Source organism: Peromyscus maniculatus, chromosome 7, assembly GCF_049852395.1.
Source record: "Peromyscus maniculatus bairdii isolate BWxNUB_F1_BW_parent chromosome 7, HU_Pman_BW_mat_3.1, whole genome shotgun sequence".
Taxonomy (NCBI): Eukaryota; Metazoa; Chordata; class Mammalia; order Rodentia; family Cricetidae; genus Peromyscus; species Peromyscus maniculatus.
In genome coordinates, this window is record NC_134858.1 from 3,782,786 (window position 1) to 3,808,738 (window position 25,953).

General features: G+C 40.2%; 1 protein-coding gene across 4 annotated transcripts in view; it reads left to right on the forward strand.

The window, feature by feature from the left end:
- Window positions 1-25,953, forward strand: part of Pdgfd (platelet derived growth factor D) — a 213,782-nt gene that overhangs the window by 119,229 nt on the left and 68,600 nt on the right. For 2 of the 4 annotated variants that reach the window (XM_016002326.3, XM_006983759.4), the window contains exons 2-3: window positions 15,786-15,972; window positions 19,751-19,931. In XM_016002326.3, the coding sequence (XP_015857812.1) occupies window positions 15,786-15,972; window positions 19,751-19,931 (368 nt within the window). Of the gene's footprint in view, window positions 1-15,767; window positions 15,973-19,750; window positions 19,932-25,953 lie in introns of all 4 variants that reach the window. The other 2 variants (XM_016002325.3, XM_006983758.4) reach the window with 1 other exon arrangement.

A 25,953-nucleotide genomic window follows, 5' to 3' on the forward strand; every position in this document is an offset into this window, starting at 1 on the left:
ATCTCCTTTTGAAGGATCATCAAGCCATACATTTCTTTTATTCCTCATTTATTTACTCATGCAGAAAGCACATAGGAATCTTTTCTAGAGACCATGCCTGATGCTAGGGTTGTGTGTAACCAGTCTTTTGTGGAGTGATCAGTGATGAATTACTGAGAGGAAGAGGAGAATCAGATCAAGGGAACACTGGCCTCCTTGTTTTTCAACTATTCCCCTCATGATTGGCTGAGTTCATATGGAAATTTAATTTTCATCAACCAGAGTTTGCTTCTTATTTCTGAATAATCGAAAATAATAGGAACAAATGCATCTGTGTCGCTGTCAGCTTTACCTGAACTAAACATTGTTGGAGTGCCTGGGACATATTTAGCAAATGTTAGCTTTTGTGAAAAGCATTGTTTCAATTAGCATCCTTAGAAATTCTGAAGTGGCTTGCTACAGAAATGTATTTTGCCCAAGATTTTTTTTTTTGGCTTTTAGATAATGTTTTAAAGTAAATTATAAACAAATACTCATTCAATAATTAATTACTGTATACTCACTATGAAAAATATTGCTCTCTGAAAATTCATAATCTTGTTGAACAAGCAAGAGAAAAAAACAGAACAATGAGGAAATACAGAATGTTATTGTCAAAGAGGATAGCAAAACCATATTTATCTCTTTTTCCCCCAAACACCTGCCAAACTGTTAACTAATCACATTGCCTTTCCTTTTCATTATTGCAGATACAGGCTTAGCATCATTCCTTTAAAAATGTACTTAAATTCCTCCATGTATGGAAGTGCACCACATGAATATGATGCCCTTGGAAGGCAGAAGAGAGCATCAGATACCCAGAACCTAGTGTTATAGGTGGCTGTGAGCCTTCATGTAGTTGGTGGGGACTCAACCCAGGTCCTCTGCAAGAGCAGCCAGTGCTCTTAACTGCTGAGCCATCTCCCACCCCTTCTCCTAGAACACTCCCTTAAGACAGTACCAGAAGAAGGCAGCCACCGCTCTTCAGGGTTATGCATTGAGAAAAATCTATCTGTTCTCTTTCAACACAAGAAGACAGTATGTCTAAGGAACTTGGGTTACTCAAGTATAGTTTCCTAGTATCTCAACACTATTTTTCTTCTTTTCTAGTTATCAAGTTTCAACCTATAGTTCTCATCATCTCTGCCAACATCATTGAAATAATTTATAGTAAAATAATTATGGAATGTTACTTGGTGTATGGAAAGCTCATTTTCGCAGTTGTTTAAAACAAAAGGTCAGAAGGGAAATGAGGTTGAGCTTTTACATCCAGCATATGAGAAGCAAATGGACCATAACAGCACTCAGTTTGCACTTGATCACCTGACTTTAGTAATTTTGTGATTCCAGTCACTTATTGGAAGCTGGGTGTGACTGTTTCATTTTTATAGGCCACCCGTAGAATGTGAGCAGCAGCATTTAAAATGAAATGTGTGTGTGTGAAGACATGGCTCAACAGTGAAGAGCACTTCCTGCTCTTGCAGAGGACCCACATCCAGTGGCTCACAACCACCTGTAACTCCTGTTGCCCTCTTCTTTTCCTTATGGACATTAGGCACTCTCGCATGTGCGAACACATGTGTGCGTGCACACGCACGCGCACACACACACACACACACACACACACACACACACACCACATGAGGCTATAGCTCATTGTGGTGGTATTGTGTTCCCCAAAATATTGTGTACTCCAGTAAATTTATCTGGGGTCAGAGAACAGACAGCCACTAAATACAAAGGCTAGAAAATGGTGGCACTCACACCTTTAATCCTAGCATTCCAGAGATAGAAATCCCATAGATCTCTGTGTGTTCAGGGATACAGCCAGCATTGGAGACATATGCCTTTAAGACCTAGGGGGCTGTACATTCAGACAGTGACGAGGCAGTCACGTGTTTGGGTTTACAACCAATGAGACGGCAGAACAATAATACTATAAAAAAAGGCGTACAGACAGGAAGTAGCCCTCTTTTGGGAAGCTGGGACACCGCAGGCAGAAGGGTGAGATTTTAGCTCTGAGCTCTGACCTCTGGGCTTTCTCTTTTACATTGTTTCTGTGTTTCTTATTTAATAAGACGGTTAGTTACATCTACATCTGGCGCCCAACGTTCATGTTACGAATTCATGAAAAAGCTGTTTGCCTGTGGCCTTGTGATCCCCAGCTCAGGCCCAAGCTACACTCAGGCAGTTGTGGTGGCGCACACTGGTAGGATTTGCTGAAGGAGATAGAGGCAGTAGGATCCCGAGTTTGAGGCCGGCCTAGGAAGCTTGGGAGAAGCTTTAGCCTGGACTGAACCACAAACAGTGGTGGGACCATGGAAGCAGTGGTTACTGCTCCACGTTGCCAGCTCCTTCTCATCATGTTGGTGACCGCGGTGATGCTGCTACCTGGGACGAAGGGTTTAATTCTGCTGGTTCAGAGAAGAATTGCCAGGACCATCGTGTTACAAGAAAGCATCGGCAAAGGTCAGTTTGGAAAATTTTGGCAAGACAAATGGTGGGGAGAAATTGTTGTGAAGATTTTCTGTTCTAGGGAAGAATGTTCATGGTTCCAAGAGACAGACATTTATCAGACTATGATTGCTCCAAACCACAGAGGAGGCAAAAAAAAAAAAAAAAAAAAAAAAAAAAAAAAAAAAAAAAAAAGTCTGTAGGAAACCATGACCACACCTAACAGTGACTTTGAAATCTTCAAAAAGATGACAGGACTCCACAATGATGATTCCACATGGACTATGATAAAGCCATTAAGCCGATTAACACCATGGAAAAATCAACTTTAGACTACAAACTGGTCAGGACAATTTCAAGAGGACTAGTTGAGATGATCCAGCCTGACAGACTACTCAAACAAGGACTTGAAACAAGCCCTGAACTTTCCTATTATGCAGAGACTGGACAAGCGATACAGGACTTGATGATTAACCCCAAAATTTTCTTTTCAAGATTCCCTAAAGATATCTTCACCCCTAGAAAGCAAAAAGAAAAAGAGAATATAGATATGAGATAGATCATCGAATCTACTCTGAGAAAAAAGATAAAGAAATAATAGGATAAATAGGTAGATCACTGAATCTACACTGAAGAAAAAGGGGAAGATATAAAAAAGGACAAAAGGTAGACTAATGAATCTACTATGAAAAGAAAAGAGAAAGAATATGGATATGATAAGATAAAAAGGGAGATTATGGAATCTACTTTTAAAAAGGAACTATTTGTTTTAAATAAGATAAGTAATGAAAATTTTTTGGTCTGAGTTTATCAGATGATACTGGACTGGACATTGTTTATATATAATGGAGTTTTTTTTGGTCTGGATCTGTCAAATATTAATGGACTAGACATTGTTAATGTAATCTTGACTGTATATTGCATATACTTATTGAAGATAGTTTTTCTTGTATTAGTTATAAGCTTTCTTTAATTTTAGACAAAAAGAGAGGAGATGTGGTGGTATTGTGTTCCCCAAAATATTGTGTACTCCAATAAATTTATCTGGGGTCAGAGAACAGACAGCCACTAAATACAAAGGCTAGAAAATGGTGGCACTCACACCTTTAATCCTAGCATTCCAGAGATAGAAATCCCTCTGGATCTCTGTGAGTTCAAGGCCACATTGGAAATAGCCAAGCATGGTGACACACCTTTAATCCCAGAAAGCCAGCCTTTAATCCCAGGGAGTGGTGGAAGAAAGCAGAAAGATATATAAGGCGTGAGGACCAGAAACTAGAAGCATTTGGCTGGTTAAGCATTTGGCTGGTTAAGCTTCAGGCTTTCGAGCAGCACAGTTCAGCTGAGACCCATTCCGGATGAGGACTCAGAGGCCTCCAGTCTGAGGAAATAAGACCAACTGAGGAATTGGCAAGGTGAGATAGCTGTGGCTTGTTCTGTCTCTCTGATCTACCAGCATGGACCCCAATAACTCGCCTCGGGTTTGATTTTATAACAACTTTTAAGATTTCCCGCTACAGCTCATGGGTAAAATATTTCCATAGTCTACCTAAGAATTTGGTCCTCAGCACCACAAAAAGACAAGCAAACAAAACATGCAGTGCTGAAGCAATCAGTGAGTCAATCAGTACCTGGTTTCTGCTGCTGCTGCTGCTGCTGCTGCTGCTGCTGCTGCTGCTGCTGCTGCTGCTTCGAATCTCTACAACCAGAGCCTGAGCTGCAGTGTGAGAAGAGAGAGAATGGAATCTCTCCAATGGGGAGTGGGGACACAGCATGGGAGAGAGAAAAACAACTTTGTAATAGCACCTACTGAGGTGTAGGATAGTCCTCTGCACTGGCAATGACAACTACATGGTGTGAATTTTCTAGCTAAGACAAGAACTCCTAGAGGTACTCTGCAGTCTGGGTAACAGCAGTGCTGGGTGAGACATGTAAGCCTGAGATTGAACAGGGACTCAGAAGACATCATTCTGAAGCACTACCTGTGCCTGACAGTACCTCGATCCAGTAATGGCTTTGAGGAGAAAGAAGATCTGCATGAAGCCGGGCAGTGGTGGCACACGCCTTTAATCCCAGCATTTGGGAAGCAGAGGCAGGTGGATCTCTGTGAGTTCGAGGCCAGCCTGGTCTCCAAAGCGAGTTCCAGGAAAGGCGCAAAACTACACAGAGAAACCCTGTCTCAAAAAACAAAAAACAAAAAAAGAAGATCTGCATGAAAAGCACCCAGAGCCCTTTGCAGTAAGATGATAACTGGGTACATGCATTTGTAACAGTGTGAGTCCAAATGCGAGCCCTCACACGGAGGCTCCAAGGTCCTTCCAGCCATCTGTGTCCCCCAGTATTTATTCAGAGCTTTAAGGTAGCAGGGTCCCCTAAGTAATAAGGTGTCTTGATTTTGTTAGTGAACATTGTAGGACTTGATGGTATTTTAAAGGCTAACAGGTAATGCTGGAGAATTTGCCCACATTTCCTGTTCATTCTGTTCGATCATCCTTGGCTGCTAGACATGACTAAGTACTTACTCTCCTTGAAAGTCACCAGCTTTTGCCGAGCAGGTACTAAGCGTTGTCACAATGGGGTTTATTGACTTCAGTCTCTCAGAAGTTGGAGAGTTCTGTGACAAATTGAGATGGTCCCTGATTTCTGCTGGCTTTGGTTTTATTTTCTGATGTGGGTAGTGAATGTAGAGCATCAATAACAAATCACAGTAGCATTACTTGTGTTCATCATCCCAGCTCTGTGATTCCATAAGCTCCTTGAGTCTTTACCAGCAAATATGGATACATCTTTGTGTATACCTGGATCTTAAATTTCATTACATTTTTATGATTGTCTGCATCCTACCATGCATTCTTCATAAAGACATTACAAATGGTAGTTAAATATCCAAATATGTTATATGCATGCGTACTTGGCAACATTAAAGAAGATATCTGAGATTGAAATCAAATGGGCAACTGTCTTCTTACCATTACTAAATTGACACATACCAAGACATTACAACTATGTCCTAACTTGCTCCTCTTCCTAACAAACCAGTAGTAACCTGTAAGAATAATACTTCCTTGTTTTAAAGTATTGAGATGTGAAAAAAAAAGATATTTTAGAACTCAGGGAAAAAATGGTATTCAAATGACAGAGCCTGTAAATAGCACTAAAGCCATGCAGCTTCTTGACTACTTAAGTATGACTATAAATTATATGCTATAAAACTTACTTACTAAACACAGACATAATGCACACCTCACATAATAAGCAATGTGCTTCTCTCTTATTATATGTTAGGTTTGTCCTGAGATCTGTGTATGGTCAAATATAGTGAAGAAAGTACTTTTAGCCCATAAGGATCATTTTTCTGGTCACTGGAGTATTTATGACCATCTTTTCTGGCTGTCCAATCCCACACACCAGAGTTTGTTATGGTTCTGTAAACTGTCCTCCATAGAATCCTGTATTTAATCCCTGTTCTAGCTGATAGCATTACTTTAGAATGTTCTGGAAACCTTAAGTGGTAGGAAGTATGTCACTGAGACTCTGTCCTTATGGGGACTACCGGGTCTCTGGACCCTTCCTGTATCCTCTTCTGTGCCTTCTGCCTGCTGGGAGGTGAACATTTTTCTACCATCATGCTGTGGGATGGTCTGTATGTCAAATCTGTTGCTCTGATTGGTCAATAAATAAAACACTGATTGGCCAGTGGCCAGGCAGGAAATAGGTGGGACAAGGAGAGAGGAGAATTCTCAGAAGCAGAAGGCTGAGGCGGAGAGACACTGCAGCCACCGCCATGACCAGCAGCATGTGAAGACGCCAGTAAGCCACCAGCCACGTGGCAAGGTATAGATTTATGGAAATGGATTAATTTAAGCTATCAGAACAGTTAGCAAGAAGCCTGCCACGGCCATACAGTTTGTAAGCAATATAAGTCTCTGTGTTTACTTGGTTGGGTCTGAGCGGCTGTGGGACTGGCTGGTGACAAAGATTTGTCCTGACTGTGGGCAAGGCAGGAAAACTCTAGCTACACCATCACATAATCATGACACCATGATGTTCTTGCTCAAGGACACAGGGCCATGTGGCCACGGGCTAAACCCTCTGAAATTTCAAGCCATGATAATTCTTTATTTCCTCATACTGTATTATTTATAGTACTGAAAAATGTTGCTAATATATCTTTATTTAAGTGATTGATTCTACCTAAAACATACCCTTGTAAAATGATTTTTTTAAAAAAAATCTATTCTTTATCCTAGCTTGCAGAGCTATGAACTTGTGTGTGAATGTGTGTTTCTGTGTGCTTATGCGTGTTCATGCGTGCCCGTGTGTGGACGTGCATGCATTTGCATGTGTCTAATGTGTGTGCATTTGTATGTATGTGCATTGCACAAGTGTGCATGTGCGTATATACACTTCTTCCAAAATCAATGTGAACAGAAAAATTTAATATTATTACTTCATTCCTAGAAAAATCTCTTTGCAAATCCTAGACAAAGGCTCCTATTTTACCAGCTTTGTTCCTATGTAGCTTCAAAACAGGACAGACCTAGCAGAGGTGAGGCTGTTTTCAGGAAGTGGTGGGCTAGAAATGTGGCTTCTCACTGCAAATACGTCCAAGGTGCTAACGAAAAATTCCTAATGAAGATTGGCCCCTTAGCAGTCAGGGCAGGAGGAATTTATTTCATTGATTGCAAGCTTCAGAGCCCAAACAAACGTTGAAAGGCATATGCAGGTTGTTAACTAGCATTGTTAAACTTTAATTTTCCCCCCTTTCAGAGGCTCAAACACTGTACTTTTTAGGTTAGGAAATAATTGGTAGGAAATTATTTCATTAAATTTAATTTCACCTCAATTCTGTGTTTTAGGTTCTGTTCTATAATTTGACCTCTTCATTTTTAAATTAAGGACCCCTTGCCTTCCTTTCTTTTAGACTCCCCATTTCTTGTTTCTTTCATACGTTTATATCTACAACAATACTCTGCACCTGGTCTCAACAGGCACCATCTTTCATGCTAGGACATTTTTCTATACGATGTTTGTATTTGTTGAACAAGAATGTGGAAGTCTTTGCAAGTGGTTGAGAAATAACACTGAAATATAATGTTCTTGTAAAACACAGAGCTGAGGTTTTATTAGCCCGAGCTTACAATTCAAATAGACATTGGCACAGAGTAAGATTCTGTGAACAGTCCATCACCTTACTTCTTGTATCACTTAGTAATAGCAATGGAAAGCAGTCAAGAATCTGATGACAAACCTCAAAAACAAAACCACACTCTTCTACTTTATCATACTCTTGTCGCCTGTTTCCTTCATGCTGTGACTTTCCACTGTGTACTGGGATCTGGTTTGGTACAATCAGTTGTAAGTGAAACGGCAAGCAGTCCTCAATAGGAGGCACCCATTGCAAAATTAATATCTAAAAATCAGAGAGCAAATACAGTCATTTCCATGGAATGCTCTCAAGATTGATCTGTTAACATTCATTGTAAATATGTTCACACAAATGTCAGCCCTCCAGGGCTACAATGGAATTGACTTTCTTACAAATAAAGTATTTAGATTGCTTTATGTTCTTTTGACTAAATTATCTTTTACTTGTTATTTTATTGGCTGCTGTCTGCCCCTCATTATCTGTAGCAACCATCCATCTACATAGCATTAAAATGATTTGTTCTGAGTGGCTTCATATGCCCTGACTGGCAAGACACAGAAGTTATGTGGCTGAATAAGACATAAGAAATTTAATATCTGCAATATGATTTTCTTAACTCTTCCACCAAACTTTCAAGTAAAGTATATAGTACCTTTGAGTATTTTAGTTTTTATCTTAGGTCCTCAGTTGCCTTGGTGCGAATTCTTTACATAATTTTAAATGAGCAAAAGACACATTACATTGCTTTTAAACTCAAAGATTAATTTTAATTCCTTTACCACATATTCAAAACAAATGAAAAAGCATTATTTTGTGCTCTCAGACACTTAATTTTAAGAAATAATTTTTCTAAATAATATCATTGATCAGCTTGTTTAAACAATCAATTTCTGCCTTTACTGGAAATGATAGCATTTCATTCTTAATATCATTTTCAAGGGGGCTCAGTGAGTTAAGTGTTGCTTGCAAGTGAGAAGGCCTCAATTCAAATCTTAAGAAGTCACATAAAGTTGGCATTGTGAGCATCTGTAATCCCAGCATGCTTAGCTTGAGATGGGGATGGACACAGGAGAGTCACAGAAGCTCCTGGACCATCTGGCCTGTGTATATACCAATGAACGACAAAGAGACTTTTTCCCCCCAGATTAATTATTTATTAGCCGTACAGGGCATTGAACCTAGGGCCTCACACATGGTAGTCAAGCATATACCACAAAGATACAGCCCTAGCCATTGAAGATTTAATCTACCTATCTACCTATCTATCTATCTGTCTATCTATCTATCTATCTATCTATCTATCTATCTATCTATCTATCTATCTACCTACCTACCTATCTATCTATATTTAACTCCTTTATTGATTCTTTAGGAGTTTCACATCATGCACCCCAATTCTGTTCAGCTCCCAGACCCTCCATATCTTCTCCTCATCCCTGCCACACACACCACATAAGGAAACAAATCAAAGTAAGCAAGCGAACAAAAGCAAAAGCAAAGTAAAAAACAAAAACAAAACAAAACAAAAACCACAACAACAGAAAAATCTCTTTGCTTCTTCTTTCCTGCTCCTCCAACACCTCTTCATTCGTCCTGGTGGCACTGGAGGCGTCAGTGTGCCACGCAGTATACCTCTTTGTCTCATTAGTTTTACTGACAAATGCTTATTTCAAAGAGTCACTGGTCTGGTTTCTGGTACACCATCATCACTGGATGACAAGGGGGTTTTTATCAGTGAAGGTAGAAGCCAAGGGCCAACACCTGAGGTGGGTCTCACACACACACTGAGCAGTCACACTCACATACATGAACAAGTACACACAGACACATAAAAAGCAAATTAATGAGTGTTTAAAAGCACTGGTTTCAGGGGTAGAAAGTATCTAATTATTAATACCACATGCTGAATTTATTTCCACAACCTCACTGTTACTTCCTGTTCCATTAGCCATGCTCAGATTACTAGGTAACATTGATCCCTGAAGAAAAAAAAAAAAAAAAAAAAAACTATTGCCTGAAAAAGACTCTTCAATCCTATCTTATCAAGCCAAGAATGTCTCAGCTTAGGAAACCTACCCAAGCCCTGTGACCAGTGCTGCTTCTGCAGTGTGGGGAGGTTGAGCAGGGGACAGGGTGAGCTCAAGGGAGGGGGAAGCCGTGGCACTGCTCTAGCATTCTTTACCCGCTGTTCATTCTTCCACCCAATCATTTTAGCTCTCCTTGCTGAGTTCATTCCCTGTTAAAATGCTACAAAAATGATTATTTAAATATAAATAAGTCATGATGAGCCAGGCATAGTGGTATTTCCAGAACATGGAAGGTGAAGGCAGGAAGAGAGGGAGTTCAAGATCATCCTGAGCTATATATAGTGAGCTCAAGGTCAGTCTGAGCTACAAGAGACCCTGCCCCATAGTTTGTCCCCACCTCTTGTGATAATAATGAAAATAAAAAATGAAAGCACTGATGATACTTCTCACTTTTGTGAGCTTATGATAGACTTCTGAGATGGATATGTATTAACCTCATTTCATCCCACAAAAAGTGCTCTTATCTGTGGTTGCTTAGAAGCAGATTGAGACTGTATATTTTCAGTCATTCAGCTACATTCTGAGCACTGTTGCAGTGACATGGTGTGAGATCATGAAACAGACACGGCACAAATGTAACTTGCTAATCTCTTTGTGAACTGAGAATTTCTGACTGTGTGACTGTTCTTGACTTTGGGCTTGTAGCTGTAGAATACAGGTTCATGACTTCAGGCTCTGGCGCTCAGCTTTCTTATGGGGACCATGAGTCCATCACTGTCTGACTTGCTACACTGAATGTGAGATGGCAGAGCTGCAGACTACGTCATTTGTTCTATAGAATCGATGATCATTGACTACCTTAATTGTTACTTCAACAATTCAATATTCTCTCTTGGCATTTAATATTACAGATAATATTATGTTCTAGAAGATGAGATAAAAACATTACTAATACTCATAGTTCCATTTCTTCAGCATTATTATATATTGCAATGGATTACCAAAAGTACCTCTTGGAACCAGTGCTTATTTTTCAGCTAAGATAAAAGGGAAGATCCTAGACCAAAGAGGTAAATATCTTCTTACCTTAGGTCTCTAGGTACTAGTAGTGCTGGGTTGGAGGAGATTCCATTGTCAAAAACAGGAAAATGAGTTCAAGGTATGTCTCAAGTCAAGAAAGTGAAATGAAAAGCCATTTTACCTTTCTTATTTTAACTGAATGTTTAACAGTCAAATGTGTAGTTCAGATTTTATGAAGCTATAAATATGAACCTCCTTCTGTATTAAGATACAAAATAAGAATCTATACTCCTGTTATCTAAGTACACATAGGAATCACTGATGGATGGCTTATGTTTTTGGTTTAACAGCTCCTGTCTTTGCTCTGGTTAAGTCTGCTCTGAAAAGTCATCTCTCAAGGTCTGTTATTTTTTCTGGAGTGGCTTTGTACCTTGAGCCATAGATTTCTTGAACTCCCAGAATTTTCTTTGTAAAGTGCTGATATTACTAACTGCACAGGGTTATCATGGGGGTTAAATGCAGTAGTGAAATGAAAGCCACTTATCAGAATGCCTGGCACATAATAATTGACCCATAAATGTTAGCTATTATTGGAACACCAAAGTAAATGCTTTTGTTCAGGAATGTGACTGTGCATAATGTTTGTAGTTATCTTGTGTTCAACCTGATAGGTAGTTCTCTGTACCTATAATTAATTGCTACTCTCCTGCCAAGGGTAACCTTGAGTTGGCATGAAGTCATAAATTATATATAAACAATATATTTCAAAAGTTAAGGTGTATTATAAATAACGAAGAATCAAAACTGCCTCTAACAAATTTCACACTAAAAAGAACACTTCCTCTTATTCATTGATATTTATTTATTTATTTTATTGGAAGGAAGGATGTTTTGGGCCTACCTGTATCGTTGTACATAAGTTGAGATCAGAGGACAAACTGACATCCATTATCTCCTTTTGTCTAGTGTGAGACAGACTTGTTATTCATTGCTGTATACACACGGATAGCTGATCCATGAGCCTCCAGGGATTGTCTCCAGCTCCCGTTCCACTGGAGTACTGGAATTATGGATGCACATAGCTGCTTCTGGTTTACATGGGTGCTGGAAGCCTAAACCCAGGTCCTCAAGTCTATGCAGCCAGCACTTTTCCCAGACGACTTCCAAGCCTCACCACCATTATAAACATCAACTGTGGGACAGATTGTCTGGACTCGTGTTCTAACTACACTTTTAGCTAGTTCTGCTATTTAGAAAAAGACACTTGACCTCTTTGTGGTCCAGAAACCTCATATTTCAAATAATGACAGTGTTGGTTTTAATAATTCCTATTATAGAGCAAAACATACACAAGCAATGACTTGACCCTGGAAATTATATGAGAAGACTTTAAAATAACATCTGGCACAAAATAAACACAGATGTAATCTTCTGTTACTTGCACTGAGTTTATGTTAATGTATATTTTGGAAGAGATTTGTTTGTAAGAAAACATTCTTAGAAAACTGTTACTCTCCTTCTCGATTTCAATACAATGCCATCTGTAAATTCACCAAACTGGAATCAAGTATTATATAAAAAGATAAATTCCTCTACCCACCTCCTCCACCGCCTCATTCCAGATGTGAGTGACATTTCTTTTATAAACACAGTTTGTATCTTTAAGATAATCCAGCCTGCAATGACGTGCTCAGATAGATGTATTAGAAAGCTCTTTTCACACAGTCTCTCAATGTGGACTTTAAAGGATGCTCTTGACTTCACTATTGCCAAATTCTACAGTGTTTCCTCAATGTGGCCCTGGACTTTGACATATGAAAGTGTCTCTTTGCCAGGCATCTTAACTCAGATGTGGTTTCCCTCCGGTGACACTTCTGGTTTCCTCAAGCATGCCTCGTGTCTCCTGACACCCAAGCACATCCACTCACACTGAGCTTGACCTTCCTCCTGGGGGCTTTAGGATGAATGGCACCATACTTGTGTTCTGGGGGCTCAGTGTACCCACACTCTTTCCTCTGGAAGCTCAAGGCTCACATCTACTCTGCTCATTCATCCCGGACCCAGCCTCCTACCCCCAAGCCTGGCAACATTTCCACTGGAATTCCTCTTCACTACATCACATTGAACCTGCATATCCTCAAACTTTCCTTGCACGCCCCTAGTGTCACACACACCCTGAGTGATGATTAGGATAAATTTTCAGTGTGACACAGAGGAGGCAGGACTCTAGGCCCGCCTGTAAGGAGCTATCTGCAATGGATTGCTCTCTGCTCTTGATTGTCTGTCTGATATGGCCACCTGCTTCAAGCTCCTATCATTCCAGCAGTGAGGGACTGTAACCTGGAACTGTGAGCGGAATCATCCATTTCTCCCTTAAGTTCCTTTTGTCTGGACATTTTATGACAGCATCAAGTAGAGAATGTAAAACTCCCTGATAGGGCTGTCACTGAGTCTGGTCTTTCCATGTCATTGCAGCCTCTGGCCCATTCCTTTGAATTCTGAACTTTATTGTATGTCCCTTGCCACTGGGCTTCACTGCCCCCTACCCCACTGTGTCAGAACCTTTGTAGCACTTTCCCCCCAGGGGATGGCTCCTCAGCAGCACTCTTCTTGCCATTCATCTTGCTGACCACCAGTAGGTTGATCTTCCTTCTGCCAAGCCACTTGCTCCTCTCAGAGCTTTCTGGTTTCCACTCAAATCAAGTGCAGACACTTCAGTGTGTCTCTTAGGTGGTTCCAAACTCATCTTTCAAGCCTGTAGACCCAAAGTCAAACTGAACTGTGATGAACAGGCCTCTGCAGCCATCCCAAGCACACATCTTATATTCACTTCCCCCTAGTTCACGTGGCCTCAGGACAACTCCTGACTGTTAACATTCCTTTAGGCCTTGTTTACACTGTGTCACAAGTCTTCATATTGTTTTGAAGTAGGAAGATGGAATCTATTCTTTAAGTATCTACCAATTATACCCAAGTCTGGCATAGCATCTGGAACAGGAAATATACACACATAATGCATGCAACAACTGGATATTGCCCCCCAAAAGACCAAAGAAATGTTCCCTCAAACCCTTTAGTACATACATGAGGAATCTGACATCCTGAGATATGTATTTTAGAATTTAGTAGCCCTTTGAGATGTATGTTTCCTTCTATTCCTGACACATTATATCTATGGGCTTTTGACACTATTGATATAAATTTGTGTTTTAGAAAAAGTTTATTGTTTATTAAACATAAATTTCACTTAAAAATTCATCTACGATACCAAATCTAAGAAAACAGCACAATTGTGAACATAGTACTCAAGTAATAAGCTTGAATACGTTGTGGTATGTTTTGGTTCATCTGCATTTGGTGAATAATTGCTGGCTGGTTGAGAGCACACATTGGTCATCCCAGGAAACAGCATTCGCCTGAGTTCTCTACATGTGATTGTTTAGTATAAGGTCAAGGGTGAGGAGAAGAAGGTCATCTGGAGGATTTTTTGGTCTCAGCTCTTTGAGGATATCTGTTACAGAGCGAGTGCGGTCATCTAGGTCTAGGGAGGTGACCCCAGCTTCCTCAACTGCCACATTGCTCTGTGGAATGACTCCCTGTCCCTCGGTCTGGCTGAGCAAGCTGCAGGTCATTAACCAGCCAGTGAGTTCCAAAGAAAGTTTCCATTTGCATCTGCACATAGGAACACCTGCTCATCATCCTCTCTCTCTTATTTTAGAAGTTTTAACAGCCGGCTTCAGCAGCCCCACCTTGTAGGCCTTCCTCCACCAGGCTCACTTGAATTACAGGCCTCAAAGCAATTCTTTGTGGGACGGTACAAATAGACTGTGGTTGGAGGGCTGTTTATTATGGGATTTAGAAACCTTAAAAATGCCAAGAACTCTGAATACTAAAACATACCCAATGATATCCACCATGTAGCGTTGCAATTCTGATATCCACCCTTGTCATTTCACAGATTAAATGTGCAGGCCCTTAAAAAAACACCCTCATTTCAGACATTTATAAAAATCTCAAGATAGCTACACTGCTGTCCAGCTGGGTACTAATGCAAGAGTCCCTGTGCACAGCCCTAAGTCACTAAGGAAAACACTAAAACACCAAAATTAGGTGTGGTGAAATTGTAAAACACACAGGGTAAGTCCTGGAAGGTTCCATGTGTTCCTGGGTTATGTCACTTCCTGGTGAAGCATGTGTCACAAGCAGGAAGCTTCCAAGAGATTTCACTGTGAATCTCATTGCACAGGCATGATTTTCTGATCCAGTGGCAATGAGTGCATATCCAGCCCCACTGCTATCCTTAGACCTTAATCACATTGTCTTTCTGGTGTGTCTAGTGTCCATCCGGAAACTGTCTGAAGACCCCACAGTAAATTTCTCCATGAGAATAAACTTAGATGTGGTCCCAGGGGCTCCATCATGAAAAACGATACTCCTAACCTCCTAACCACCTGAGAATTTCAAAGGTCTGGAGCCTATTCCCAGGAACCCAAGACAAATACCAAATAATTGTCTGTTACAAAGCATTCAGAAAATACAACACAGATTAGATCTATTTAGGTCACAAATTTCTGGGGTTTATACTAGAAAAATTCACTTAAAACTATTTGTTTGAAAAAATTCTAAGTCGTCCTGCATATTATTAGAATCTCTTCACCTGTCTTTTTCACTCATTTATTCAATACTGTTTGTTGGGCCCTGTAGTTGCTATATAGACTGTTAAACCTAAGCTAAGCCTTTCGTTTGTTTAATATAATAAAGATAAAAGAGGAACTGTTGGAAGTTATTTTCTCATTTGATTCCAATGAATCTGAGGTCTGAGATAATTGGGTGTTTGCTTCTCTAGAATAATGGAGGAAAGCCCCAAGGATATTATTAGTACTAGGCACTGGGAGCTGTAAGGAGTTTGGGAAAGCAGGCACACTAGAAATATGGACTTTTTGTTGGCCCAAATCAACCACTGGTCTTATGTCTTTAAACAAAATCATGAAGTGCTTTGAGACTTTGAGACGTCATGTTGTAAATTGTTCTTCTTGTTGTTTTTGCTTTCCTGTAATTGGAGCAACATACTAATTTCTACAAGTTGTGACTACTAACAGAGAGCAATCACCTCACAGACTTGTACCGAAGAGAGGAGAGCATCCGGGTGACAGGCAGTGGCCACCTGCAGAGCCCCCGCTTCCCCAGAAGCTATCCCCGGAACCTGCTCCTCACATGGCGGCTCCACTCTCAGGAGAAAACACGCATACAGCTGGCCTTTGACCATCAGTTTGGACTAGAGGAGGCAGAAAACGATGTCTGTAGGTAAGAGAAGATAATCCTTTTCAGTTTTTAATCAAAGTGGGACGAACTGAATTTAAAACGTCACATTGAATATTCTTCTTAAACTGTTTGGAATTACCCAAGACATTTCTTATTAGTCACTTTTCCCATTCCTACACAGACTTAATGGAGAAGTTATTTATGCTCACAGTCTGAGGATCTCATTTCAGCTGTAGTGGCTGGCCACAGTTATACCTACGAAGAAAAGAGGGACAAATGTTGGTAGTCATCTTGTTTTTCCCTTTTCATACAGTGTTGGACCCTAGCTTGGATAATATCGCCACCATCTTTCAGGATAGGTTCCCATTCAAACTAACTTAATCAAAACAGTCATTCACAGGCATGGCCAGAAGCTTGTCTCCTGGATTATACTGGATTCTGTCAAGTTTTCAGTCAATATTAACAATAACAATGGCCTTTCTTTTTAAAGTGTCATGTTGGCACTGTATAAGGCCCACAGAAATGGACACTGCCATCAGTCACAATTACATTTCCCTGAGGACAGACTGGGGATCTGTAACATTCCAAGGCTCAGAGATCTGTCTGTGAGCAAGTAGATGCATCTAATCCAGGTCAAAGTCTTCCACGGGCACAAATTGTAAAGACCCTGCTTGCTCCACAGGCTAGGCCACTGTAACCATGACAAGAGATGGTGACAGAGACTCAGGCCAGGGACTTCCTGACATTTATTGGTAGACATGAGAAGGAGGCAGAGCAACCCCAGGATCTACTTGCTCTTCTTCCTGATCAGGGGAGAAGATGAAAGCCGGCTGCCTAATGACCCTCCCTCATCAGCAAGCTCATCAGAGAAAGTCCAGGCTGTTGTTCTTTGACTTTAGGCCCCCAGCATCTTACTCCCTTACTTATCCTGTGTGAGACTTGGGGAGGCTTTCCTTCTTCCTCTTTGTATTTCACTGGCCGTACTTACTCTGCATTGCCAATGAACTGAACTACTAAATCTTTCCGCAGTTTATTTTCCTCTGAATAATAAAAAGAGGTGCATCCGATTTGGTTGTCCTTTGTTGCATATTTATTATACTGACAACTTTTATTATGCTGCTGTTTTCCCCAGAAAATAACAGGATTGACTATTATTTTCTAGGACCACAGAGGGTAATATATGCCAGAAAGCAGAAATAAATACACATGGAAAGCTAGTTACTATTTACAAAGAGTAAACTAAAGATGATCTTGTATCTTTCAACCTTGAAAAAGAGAACTATTTTTGTATGTGTGTGAGCTGACAAAAAAAAAAAAAAAAAAAAAAAAAGGCAGGAGGGACAAGCAATAAATAAGATGCTATTAAAAGAGGTTAAAGGTGATAACATGGATGGTGATATGGTCTGTCTCCACCAAGGATGTGGCTGACACCATCTTAGCTTCCTTTGCAGTGCTGTGCTTTACAATAGCCTGACAATAGCAACTGGTGGGAGAAAGGTCTGTTTGGGCTTACAGTTCAAAGGTGCTGTCCATCGTACAGGGAAGTCAAAGCAGCTGGTCACGTGGCAGTGCCAGTCGTGAAATGGGGAGGGATGAATTCTGGTGCTCAGCCCAGGAAGTAGACCCAGGGACTGGCTCCTCCTCAGTGTTCTTCTCAGCTCAACTGACCTAATCAAGACAATTTCCTACAGGAGTGCCCAGAGGCCTGTATCCTTAGTGGTTCTAAACCTTATCAAGTTAACAATTGTGGTGTATCTTCACAGACACCAAGTATATGAGGTTGGAAGCTTTGTTTTTTTCTACTCAGAACAATTCTCTACCACCTGCTGAGTGTCCTATAGTTAAATTTAATTCTGGCATACCCACTTGGGTTTGGCATCCAACTCCACAGGACCAGAGTTCAGTCTTGTGAGTGTCCCCTTTGTCGAATGTCAGCTGCAGGTCCCTGGCCTCCCATCTTCTGCCCTACCCAGTGAACCAGAGCCTCCCAATCCTCCTTGGTTTTGCTGACTTGCTATCACAGTCGCCCTTGGTGTCCTCAGTTAGTGTGAACTGCGGTGAAAACGCTCTGTCTCTTCTTGCTCTGTCGCTTGGAAACCGCAGGGAGGGCGCGTAGGGGAGAGACAAAGACAAGGACCAGATGTGTGCTTTCTCATCACAAAGAGGAAGCTACTGATGAACTGGGATTTTGATCCTAGACCATATTCGAACAAAAGTGTTAGGGTGGTACGTTTTCTCGACCCTCCATTAGTTCACGCTGCTTCTCAGATTTCCCAAGATGAGGTAGAACGCTAAGAGAATGATGGAGATAAAACAGAGCCGAGCCTTTTCTCCCCGCTAGCCTGGGATGTGTGCTCCGCTGGGATTCAGCTTAAAATTACATTGAAGTTTTTAAAATAAAAAGTGACCTAGTGTTATTAAAAATCTTTCAAATAGATTCATGTTTGTGCAGTAAATATGATTTACACATATCATATATAAAATAAAATGCAATTGATTTCTTACCATCTGCCTCATAACCTTGCTGATGCATACATTGCAATACTTTATTGCTTGAATAATGACTCTTTCTCAGTGCTTTTCACCTTCCAAAAGCCATGTAAACATTAAATAATTAATTTACACAACACTCAGTAGACTCTAGTTGGTAAAATTGTATAAACTTCTTATTTTGCCTACAGAGAAACTGAGGCAAAGGACATAAGGGCCTCATAAATCACTGTCAGGAATATTTAGTCAGCATATTATTTTTAGATGCTCATTAGATCGTCCTTCCCAGTGCAATGAAAATACTGCAAAGTTGAGTAAAGGCAATAATTCCAGGTGGTTTTTCTGCACATTCAGACCTGGTGTTTCTTATGCTGCTTCCTTCTAGTAACCCTAATGAGAAAATAAATAAACAAATAAGATGAGCACCTCTTTCACTGAAGTGTATCACTTGCTTGTGACTTTAACACCTAAAGTCACTTAGGGGAAGGTAGAGATAAGGAGTGCAGATTTTGGCCAACTGGAAGACAGATTATTTAATGGATCTTGTAGAATGGTACAAGACCTGAGGGGTCCAAGAATAGAATAAGTGCTCCATAGAGAATGTAGGTATGCCACTGAAGGAGCATAAGCTAGGATGGGTGGAAGAAACACAGGATCAATGGGTACACAGAAGAGTTAATGGCTCTGCACTCTATTGTCCTGGGATTCTCTATTTCTGTGACTAGTGCTAAGAGTAATCCTGTGTTAATGTAGAACTCATTCAACCCCTTTTGCAATCAACCAGTAGTTACTGACTAACACACATAGCCACTTAATATTATATGCTTTCCTTTCTGAAAAAAAAAAAAAGTCATGTGTTATCATGTGGTCTTTCTAAAAGATACTTAAAGAAAAGAGACCCCTTAATCTATGGAGATATCTATCATTTACTTCTCAAAGAAGCATTGAGTGGGGCAAATTGATTCAAAATGAGAAGTGGTTTGCAAGCTTCGTATGGTGAATAGTTGGACATGTAAGTTAATCTATCTCTAAAATATGTTAACAGATTACAGCTACTTATTTTTCCCAGAAAATGTTCTAAGCTTCATATACTGAAAGTTCTTTTTAATTATATAAGATGTTGCAGCTGTCATAATGGAGTAAATCGGGGTTCTCTCCAGGTAGGTTTTTGAATTTCAAGTTTGCCAAACATTCCACAAACTAGTTTTTGGTTTTTCATATTTCTACAGGTTTCAGTTAGTTGGTCATAAGAAATCAAGTGTGAATCTTGATTTGTCAGGAACTAAAACCAACTTTAGTAAAAACATTAATGGAATCACATTGTTTCTAGGTATGACTTTGTGGAAGTTGAAGATATCTCTGAAACCAGCACTATAGTTAGAGGAAGGTGGTGTGGCCACAAGGAAATCCCTCCAAGGATAACATCAAAAACAAACCAGATTAAAATCACATTCAAATCCGATGACTACTTTGTGGCAAAACCTGGATTCAAAATTTATTATTCGTTTGTGGTGAGTAGCGAAACTGCTCTGTGATTAAAACAGACACTGGATTTATAGGGCATAAAGATCATTTTCTGTGATTACATACAGTACTATGAGGGGTACTGTAGTTAATTCCTTTTTGAATGCTTTATTCCTTCCCTATGAACAAGATAATTATAAAGCCTTTGTTTGTGGGGAAAACCATTTTGGATCTAGTCTTAGGGCCATGAGCTTTGAGGGGAAATAGAAAATAGAAATGGAAAGAATCTGTAGCAAAGTGTGGTCAATTCAACTAAAGCAAGGTAAATATATCTAGCCAAATGGGTGGTGTGTGTGTGTGTGTGTGTGTGTGTGTGTGTGTGTGTGTTAAGCACATTTTAAGAGTAAAAATAGAAAGCAAAATATTTCCCCCTTTGCTTTGAAAAGTTGTTCACAAATTTTATCAGAGAATTAAAATCCTGCTGATTTTAGCTTAAGTAATGTCCAAGAATTGAGAAGGGTCCATGTTGGTGCTCAAGAGCCAAAGGGTTAGGAAGCATCTTCAAGACCATAAAGCCCTACGCTGGCCCAAGAATCTGAATCCTGTTTGATACACTCATGCATATTTATAACCTTCTTCTACTTGTGCCTCTTAACAACCATTTCCAACATCAAATGGCTATGTGTTTGGAAATATTCATCCGCATAGTGAGCTGGAATGCACGTTAGCTTTAACTCTCGCTGTTGGGCCACATGTGGTCATGTACCTTCATTCCTCATCTGTCCACCTAGCGTAAAGGATGGGTGCCAAGTAGAACACACGCTCTAAATGACATCGATTTGTTCAGTCTTTTTGTCTTTCTGTTTGAACTGAATTTATAATAGAAAAATACCTTGCTGTTTTTGTCATCGAATGTTTTCTTGCATTGTTCTGTGCTATTTAACACTAAGTGAATTCTATAGCAGAACATTATCAATGAAAAACTACCAGGAGCTGACACTGGTTCCAGTTTTAATTTAGAAACAATCCATCCATTGTGGTTTGGATTATTGAAGACTTATGTGGTACTGCTAAGCATTGAAATTAAGTGCGAATGTTTAGTTTCTCCATTTCTTTCCCTTTTAATGTATGTACTCAGTGATACATATGTTCACAGTTGTTCACGGGCAAAGCGGACTTGGCACATTTAGTTGGTGATGGGCACACTGGCTCAGCAAAAGATCTTTTCCTCTTAAAACATCAAGGACTGCTACTCCAGTACATATGCCTTCTGTGATGCCCTGGGCATGGTTAAGTTAAATGTTCCATAAGCCAGACAACTTATTTCTATTTTTATTTTACTTATGTAAGTGGACACATGTTGTGTATGCTTGCCCATATAGATGCTTGTAGAGATATATGCTCACTTTTCTACCTTATTTTTTAATTTTTTAAAATTGTTTGATAATTTCATACATGAATACAGTGTAATTAGGTCATATACACCCCTAGATTCCCCTTCAACAACTACCAGATAACCCCCAAGACAATCTCTCTTTTTCTCTCTCTTTTTCTCTCTCTCTTCCCCTCCCTTCCTCCCTCCCACACTCCACGGAGCTGAATTGTTGCTGCCTATATGCTAATAGGTGTGAGATACCATCCACTGTGTAACCTACTCTGGACTACACCACTGAAAAGAAACAACTATCTATCAGTAATTATCAGCTGTTAAGAGCTCCTTGGCTAGGGGTAGAGCCTTATGACCTCCTTTACTCTTCTAGCTGGAATGCTGACTTGTTTAATCTTGAGTAGCTCATACAGGCAACCAACACTGCTGTGAATTCAATGAGTGCAATGATTCTTATCATGTCCAGAAGACGTTATTTTCCAGCCATCATTCCCCAAATCTGGCTTTTAACATCTGTCTGCCATCTTTTCCATGATGTTCCCCAAACCCAGGGATTAGGGTTGCGATTAGCTGCCCCATTTAGGGATGAGCACCCTACAGTCTCATATTCTCTGTACTTTAACAAGCTGTGAGTCTCTATGTTAACTCATCCTAACATAAAAAGCAGCTCCTATGCACTATGGGTATAAAAGCAAGTATTCAGAAGACTTTAGCAAAGTCTTCTTTAGCAAGTATTCAGTCTCTTTAGCAAAATAATAGTAATGGGTTCTCCCCAGTGTCTATGACTATTCCAGCCATGAGTTTTTGGCTAGGCTTACAATATGAAGCATGAGTTTCCACCTCCAAGGAAAGCTTTAAATCCTACTAGAAATCTGCTGCTTACCTCCATAGCATCCATGTCACTACTTTACCAATAGGCAGATCTTGCCGGACCAGTCATTACTGAAGCTTGTACCGTTCACAGTTGGGTCAGACTGGTGATGGCTTTTCTCTCCCTGTAGCCTGCAAAACACCTTGTGGCAGTGTGAAAGTTAACAAGCAGGACAGGAAGCTTCCAGATCAGTGCCAGTTGGATTTCTCCATGCCTTATAACTAACGCATGTGATGTCTTCCACAATAAGATCTTACTATCTAGTTCTAGTGGGTAACCAGGAACATAGTTTGTATTATTTGGGTAGATCTCTGGGGTTACACACCCTCCATCCAAAAACTTGGCAGGTTATATTGTAAATGGATTTTCTTTGGACTGTCAGTTCCCAGATAATGACATGGAGACTTCTTATTAAGTATTAAACCAATCAGGAAGTGCCTTAGACAGACAAGGAAGGACAGAGACACATCTTCCCGCAACAATCTATCTCACACTTGGCACTAGTTTTTGTGTTCCTTTCACTGAAACTAGAGTTATCTGAGCTATATTGGTTGGCCAGCAGGCCCCCAAGATCCTCCTGTCTCTGTTCCCAAACATTGTGCCTACATGAATTCACCAGCACTCTTGGCTTATATGAGGATTCTGGGGATCCAATCTCAGGTCCTCATGATTGCAGATCAAGCAATTTAGTCACAGAGCCATCTCCCCAAACCATAAGATATCTCATTTCTAGTACCATTGTTGTTAAGGTAAAACAACTGCAGTGCAAATATGATCTTGCAGAATAATTAATGCAATTATGTGAAAAGTTAGGGGTCATGATGAAGATGATTTGTTCATTCTCTAACCAATGTTAAATGGGATATTAGATAGCTGTGGGGGTCCCTGCAAACATCAGAGGAAACAAATGGAGAAAGGAAAAAAGGAAAATTCAGTTCAGCCTTTCTTAGTCAGTGCTGGTTGAAACTTTCAGAGAGTCTGACACTGGGCAGTTTATTGTAAGCATAATTGAATATGTTATAGTTATGGGGAAAAGCTTCCTGGTATAACACAATCCCTGGTGCACAAGAAGGCATAATTACATCAAAACTCAACTCAAAGTTACATGTGACCATGAAGATGGGTTCTGCAACATAAAGGCCTAGGATCCTGTGTGGTCTCTGACTGAGAAAGTGTAGAGTTCAGGCTATAAAGTGCATGTGATATCTCCCCTAAGGTTGATTTTCATTGCCTGAGAAACAAAGTAAAATATAAAGGTCTAGGGAGGGAGAATCTGGGTATTTGGGTGAGGTTTGACTCTACAGATAGCAAAGGTGACCAGGTCATTAACAACATCTGCTCCCAGCCCTCTGGGTGGAAAACAGATAATCATTTCTTCCTCTGAGGAGTAACCCTACATGGCTAACATACCTAGTTTCCCTGGTGATCTGTGGGCACAAGGACCTTTGTGTTCTCTTATATGCTCAAGCCACACCTAGTATCTCAGTTCACTTCCTGTTGCCTGCCAAACAAGATGTAGAACTCTCAGCTCAGCACCTTGTCTGCCTACACACTGCCATGTCCCACCATGATAATAATGGACTAAACCTCTGAAACTGAAGCCACCCCATTAAATGTTTTCCGTTATAAGAGTTACCATGGGTCATGGTGTCTCTTCACAGCAATAGAAATCCTAACTAAGACATATGTGAACTTTTAAGTCCTTGCCAGTGTATATAGGTATGAGTGTGTATGTACACAGTGCAGAGTGGGTTTGTGCAAGTGTGTGTGTGATAATGTGGAGTGTGTGTGCACACTGAACATATTTCATCCAAGGAAGAAATATTTTATTATATGTGATAATAAACACAAGAACTCTAAATCTTATGGTATGTGTTTGTTTAATAGTAAGAAATTATTTTATTTTAAAAAATGAATGTTCATTGGAAAGTGGCTTTTGTTCTGTTAATAAAGTTCAGTGTATTTCATATATGGAAATGTGCTAAAGCCCACTATTAACACTTTTGAAAATTGTTTAGAAAGTAATTTTATCAGAGTAGTCACTTAACAGTCCTATCCCTATAGTGAATTAACCTCAAGTGGTCCCATTAAGATTCCCATGAGAGGAAAGCTCAAATGAACAAAGACTTGCATGTTAGCAACTGCTGAGTGTAGAAGGGAAAGGAGGACGTGGGAAAGAGGAAGAGCTAGAGAAGAGGGAAATCTCAGTTAAACAACACAAATCCTCTATTATAATTCGGTAGCTGCTAATATTGCTTATTGATAATTTCCAGTTTGTGAAACAACAGTAAAATGATCAACCACAGAAAGACAGACACCTAATTCTCATTCTCAGCTCAACTCTTTTTAATGTAGCATTTTATTAATTCTGTGAGAATTTCATGCAGTGTACTTGGATCCTATTTGATCACTCCACTGAGCTGAATTATTAAACAAAAATAGTAATGGAACTTCTTCCTTTTGTCTTTAGAATTTGTGGAAATTCCATCATGATTTACACAGCCAGATAAAAATTTTAGAATACTCTGACCATCTTCTGGTGTTTGGCCATTTGCGCAGAGTTATCAAGCATGAGCAGTGACATCTATGGCAGAGTCTATTCCTCTCAGCTTCTTCCTGCAAACACATTCTCCTGCAAGTCTGAGGGCTGTGGGAGATGTGTTATTGCTTCATGGCATTAGGGGGAACAGATAATCAACTGGTAATTAAGTTAATTAGTACAGAGATTACCTAAAGGACCAATACAAACAAAAAAGAGCAATGTGACAAGAAATGACCAAGGAGGGCTCAGACTAGCCAGAGAGTCGAAAAAGATGAGTTGAAGTAAAAGGGCAACTGACATCTGAAACATTAGGAGGCAGTGATGTGAGGCTGTGGGAGAAGAGCAAACACTAAACCACAACAAAGTCTGGAACAGAGAGAAGCAGTGTCACTCCTGAGGTGGTGGCAATGTTTGCAGAACTTTGGTGTCACAGCTACTGCAGGGAGAGAGCATCAAGGAGGGTGGGAGAGGCACAGCTATCACCTGTGTTAGGTGAGAGAGAAGACGGGCTGGGCTTTGTAGTACAGACCTATAATCCAGTTTTCTCAAGAGGTTGGGGAAGGAAGATCACAGCCTGCCTGGGCTACAGAATAAGTTCAAAATCAGTTTGGGTAACTTAGCAAGACCCAGTCTCAAAATAAACAAAAACGAAAAGCAAAGGAAGAAAGAAAGAAAGAAAGAAAGAAAGAAAGAAAGAAAGAAAGAAAGAAAGAAAGAAAGAAAGAAAGAAAGAAAGAAAGAAAGAAAGAAAGAAAGAAGGAAAGGAGGGAGGGAGGGAGGGAGGGAGGGAGGGAGGGAGGAAGGAAGGAAGGAAGGAAGGAAGGAAGGAAGGAAGGAAGGAAGGAAGGAAGGAAGGAAGGAAGGAATTAACTGGCTGAGCTATTAATCAGTAATAGATTATTTGTCTACCATGTTCAAGGCCCTGGGTTCAATCCCTAATACTGCAAAAAGATAGAGCAAAGAAGGAAAATTTTTATCCTTATCTATAGTCTATCCTATATTGTACACATCTTAAGTTTTTCTGTGTTTATATGGGATAAAATAGCTAAAACAGAAGGTCAGGAAAGACCAGATGCTAAAAAATGATCAAGACACTGAACAATGTTGACAGAAAGAAAGCCCAGGGTCCTGGCAGACAAAGTAGGGGCTGATGCCAGCTCCAAAGTCTCCAGTTAATTGTGCTGGCCCCAAAGCTAGGAGCTTCCACAGGCTGGTGGCACATACCTTCTTATGTGCAGTCTCCTCGCCCAGGTATTTAATAAACAGGAA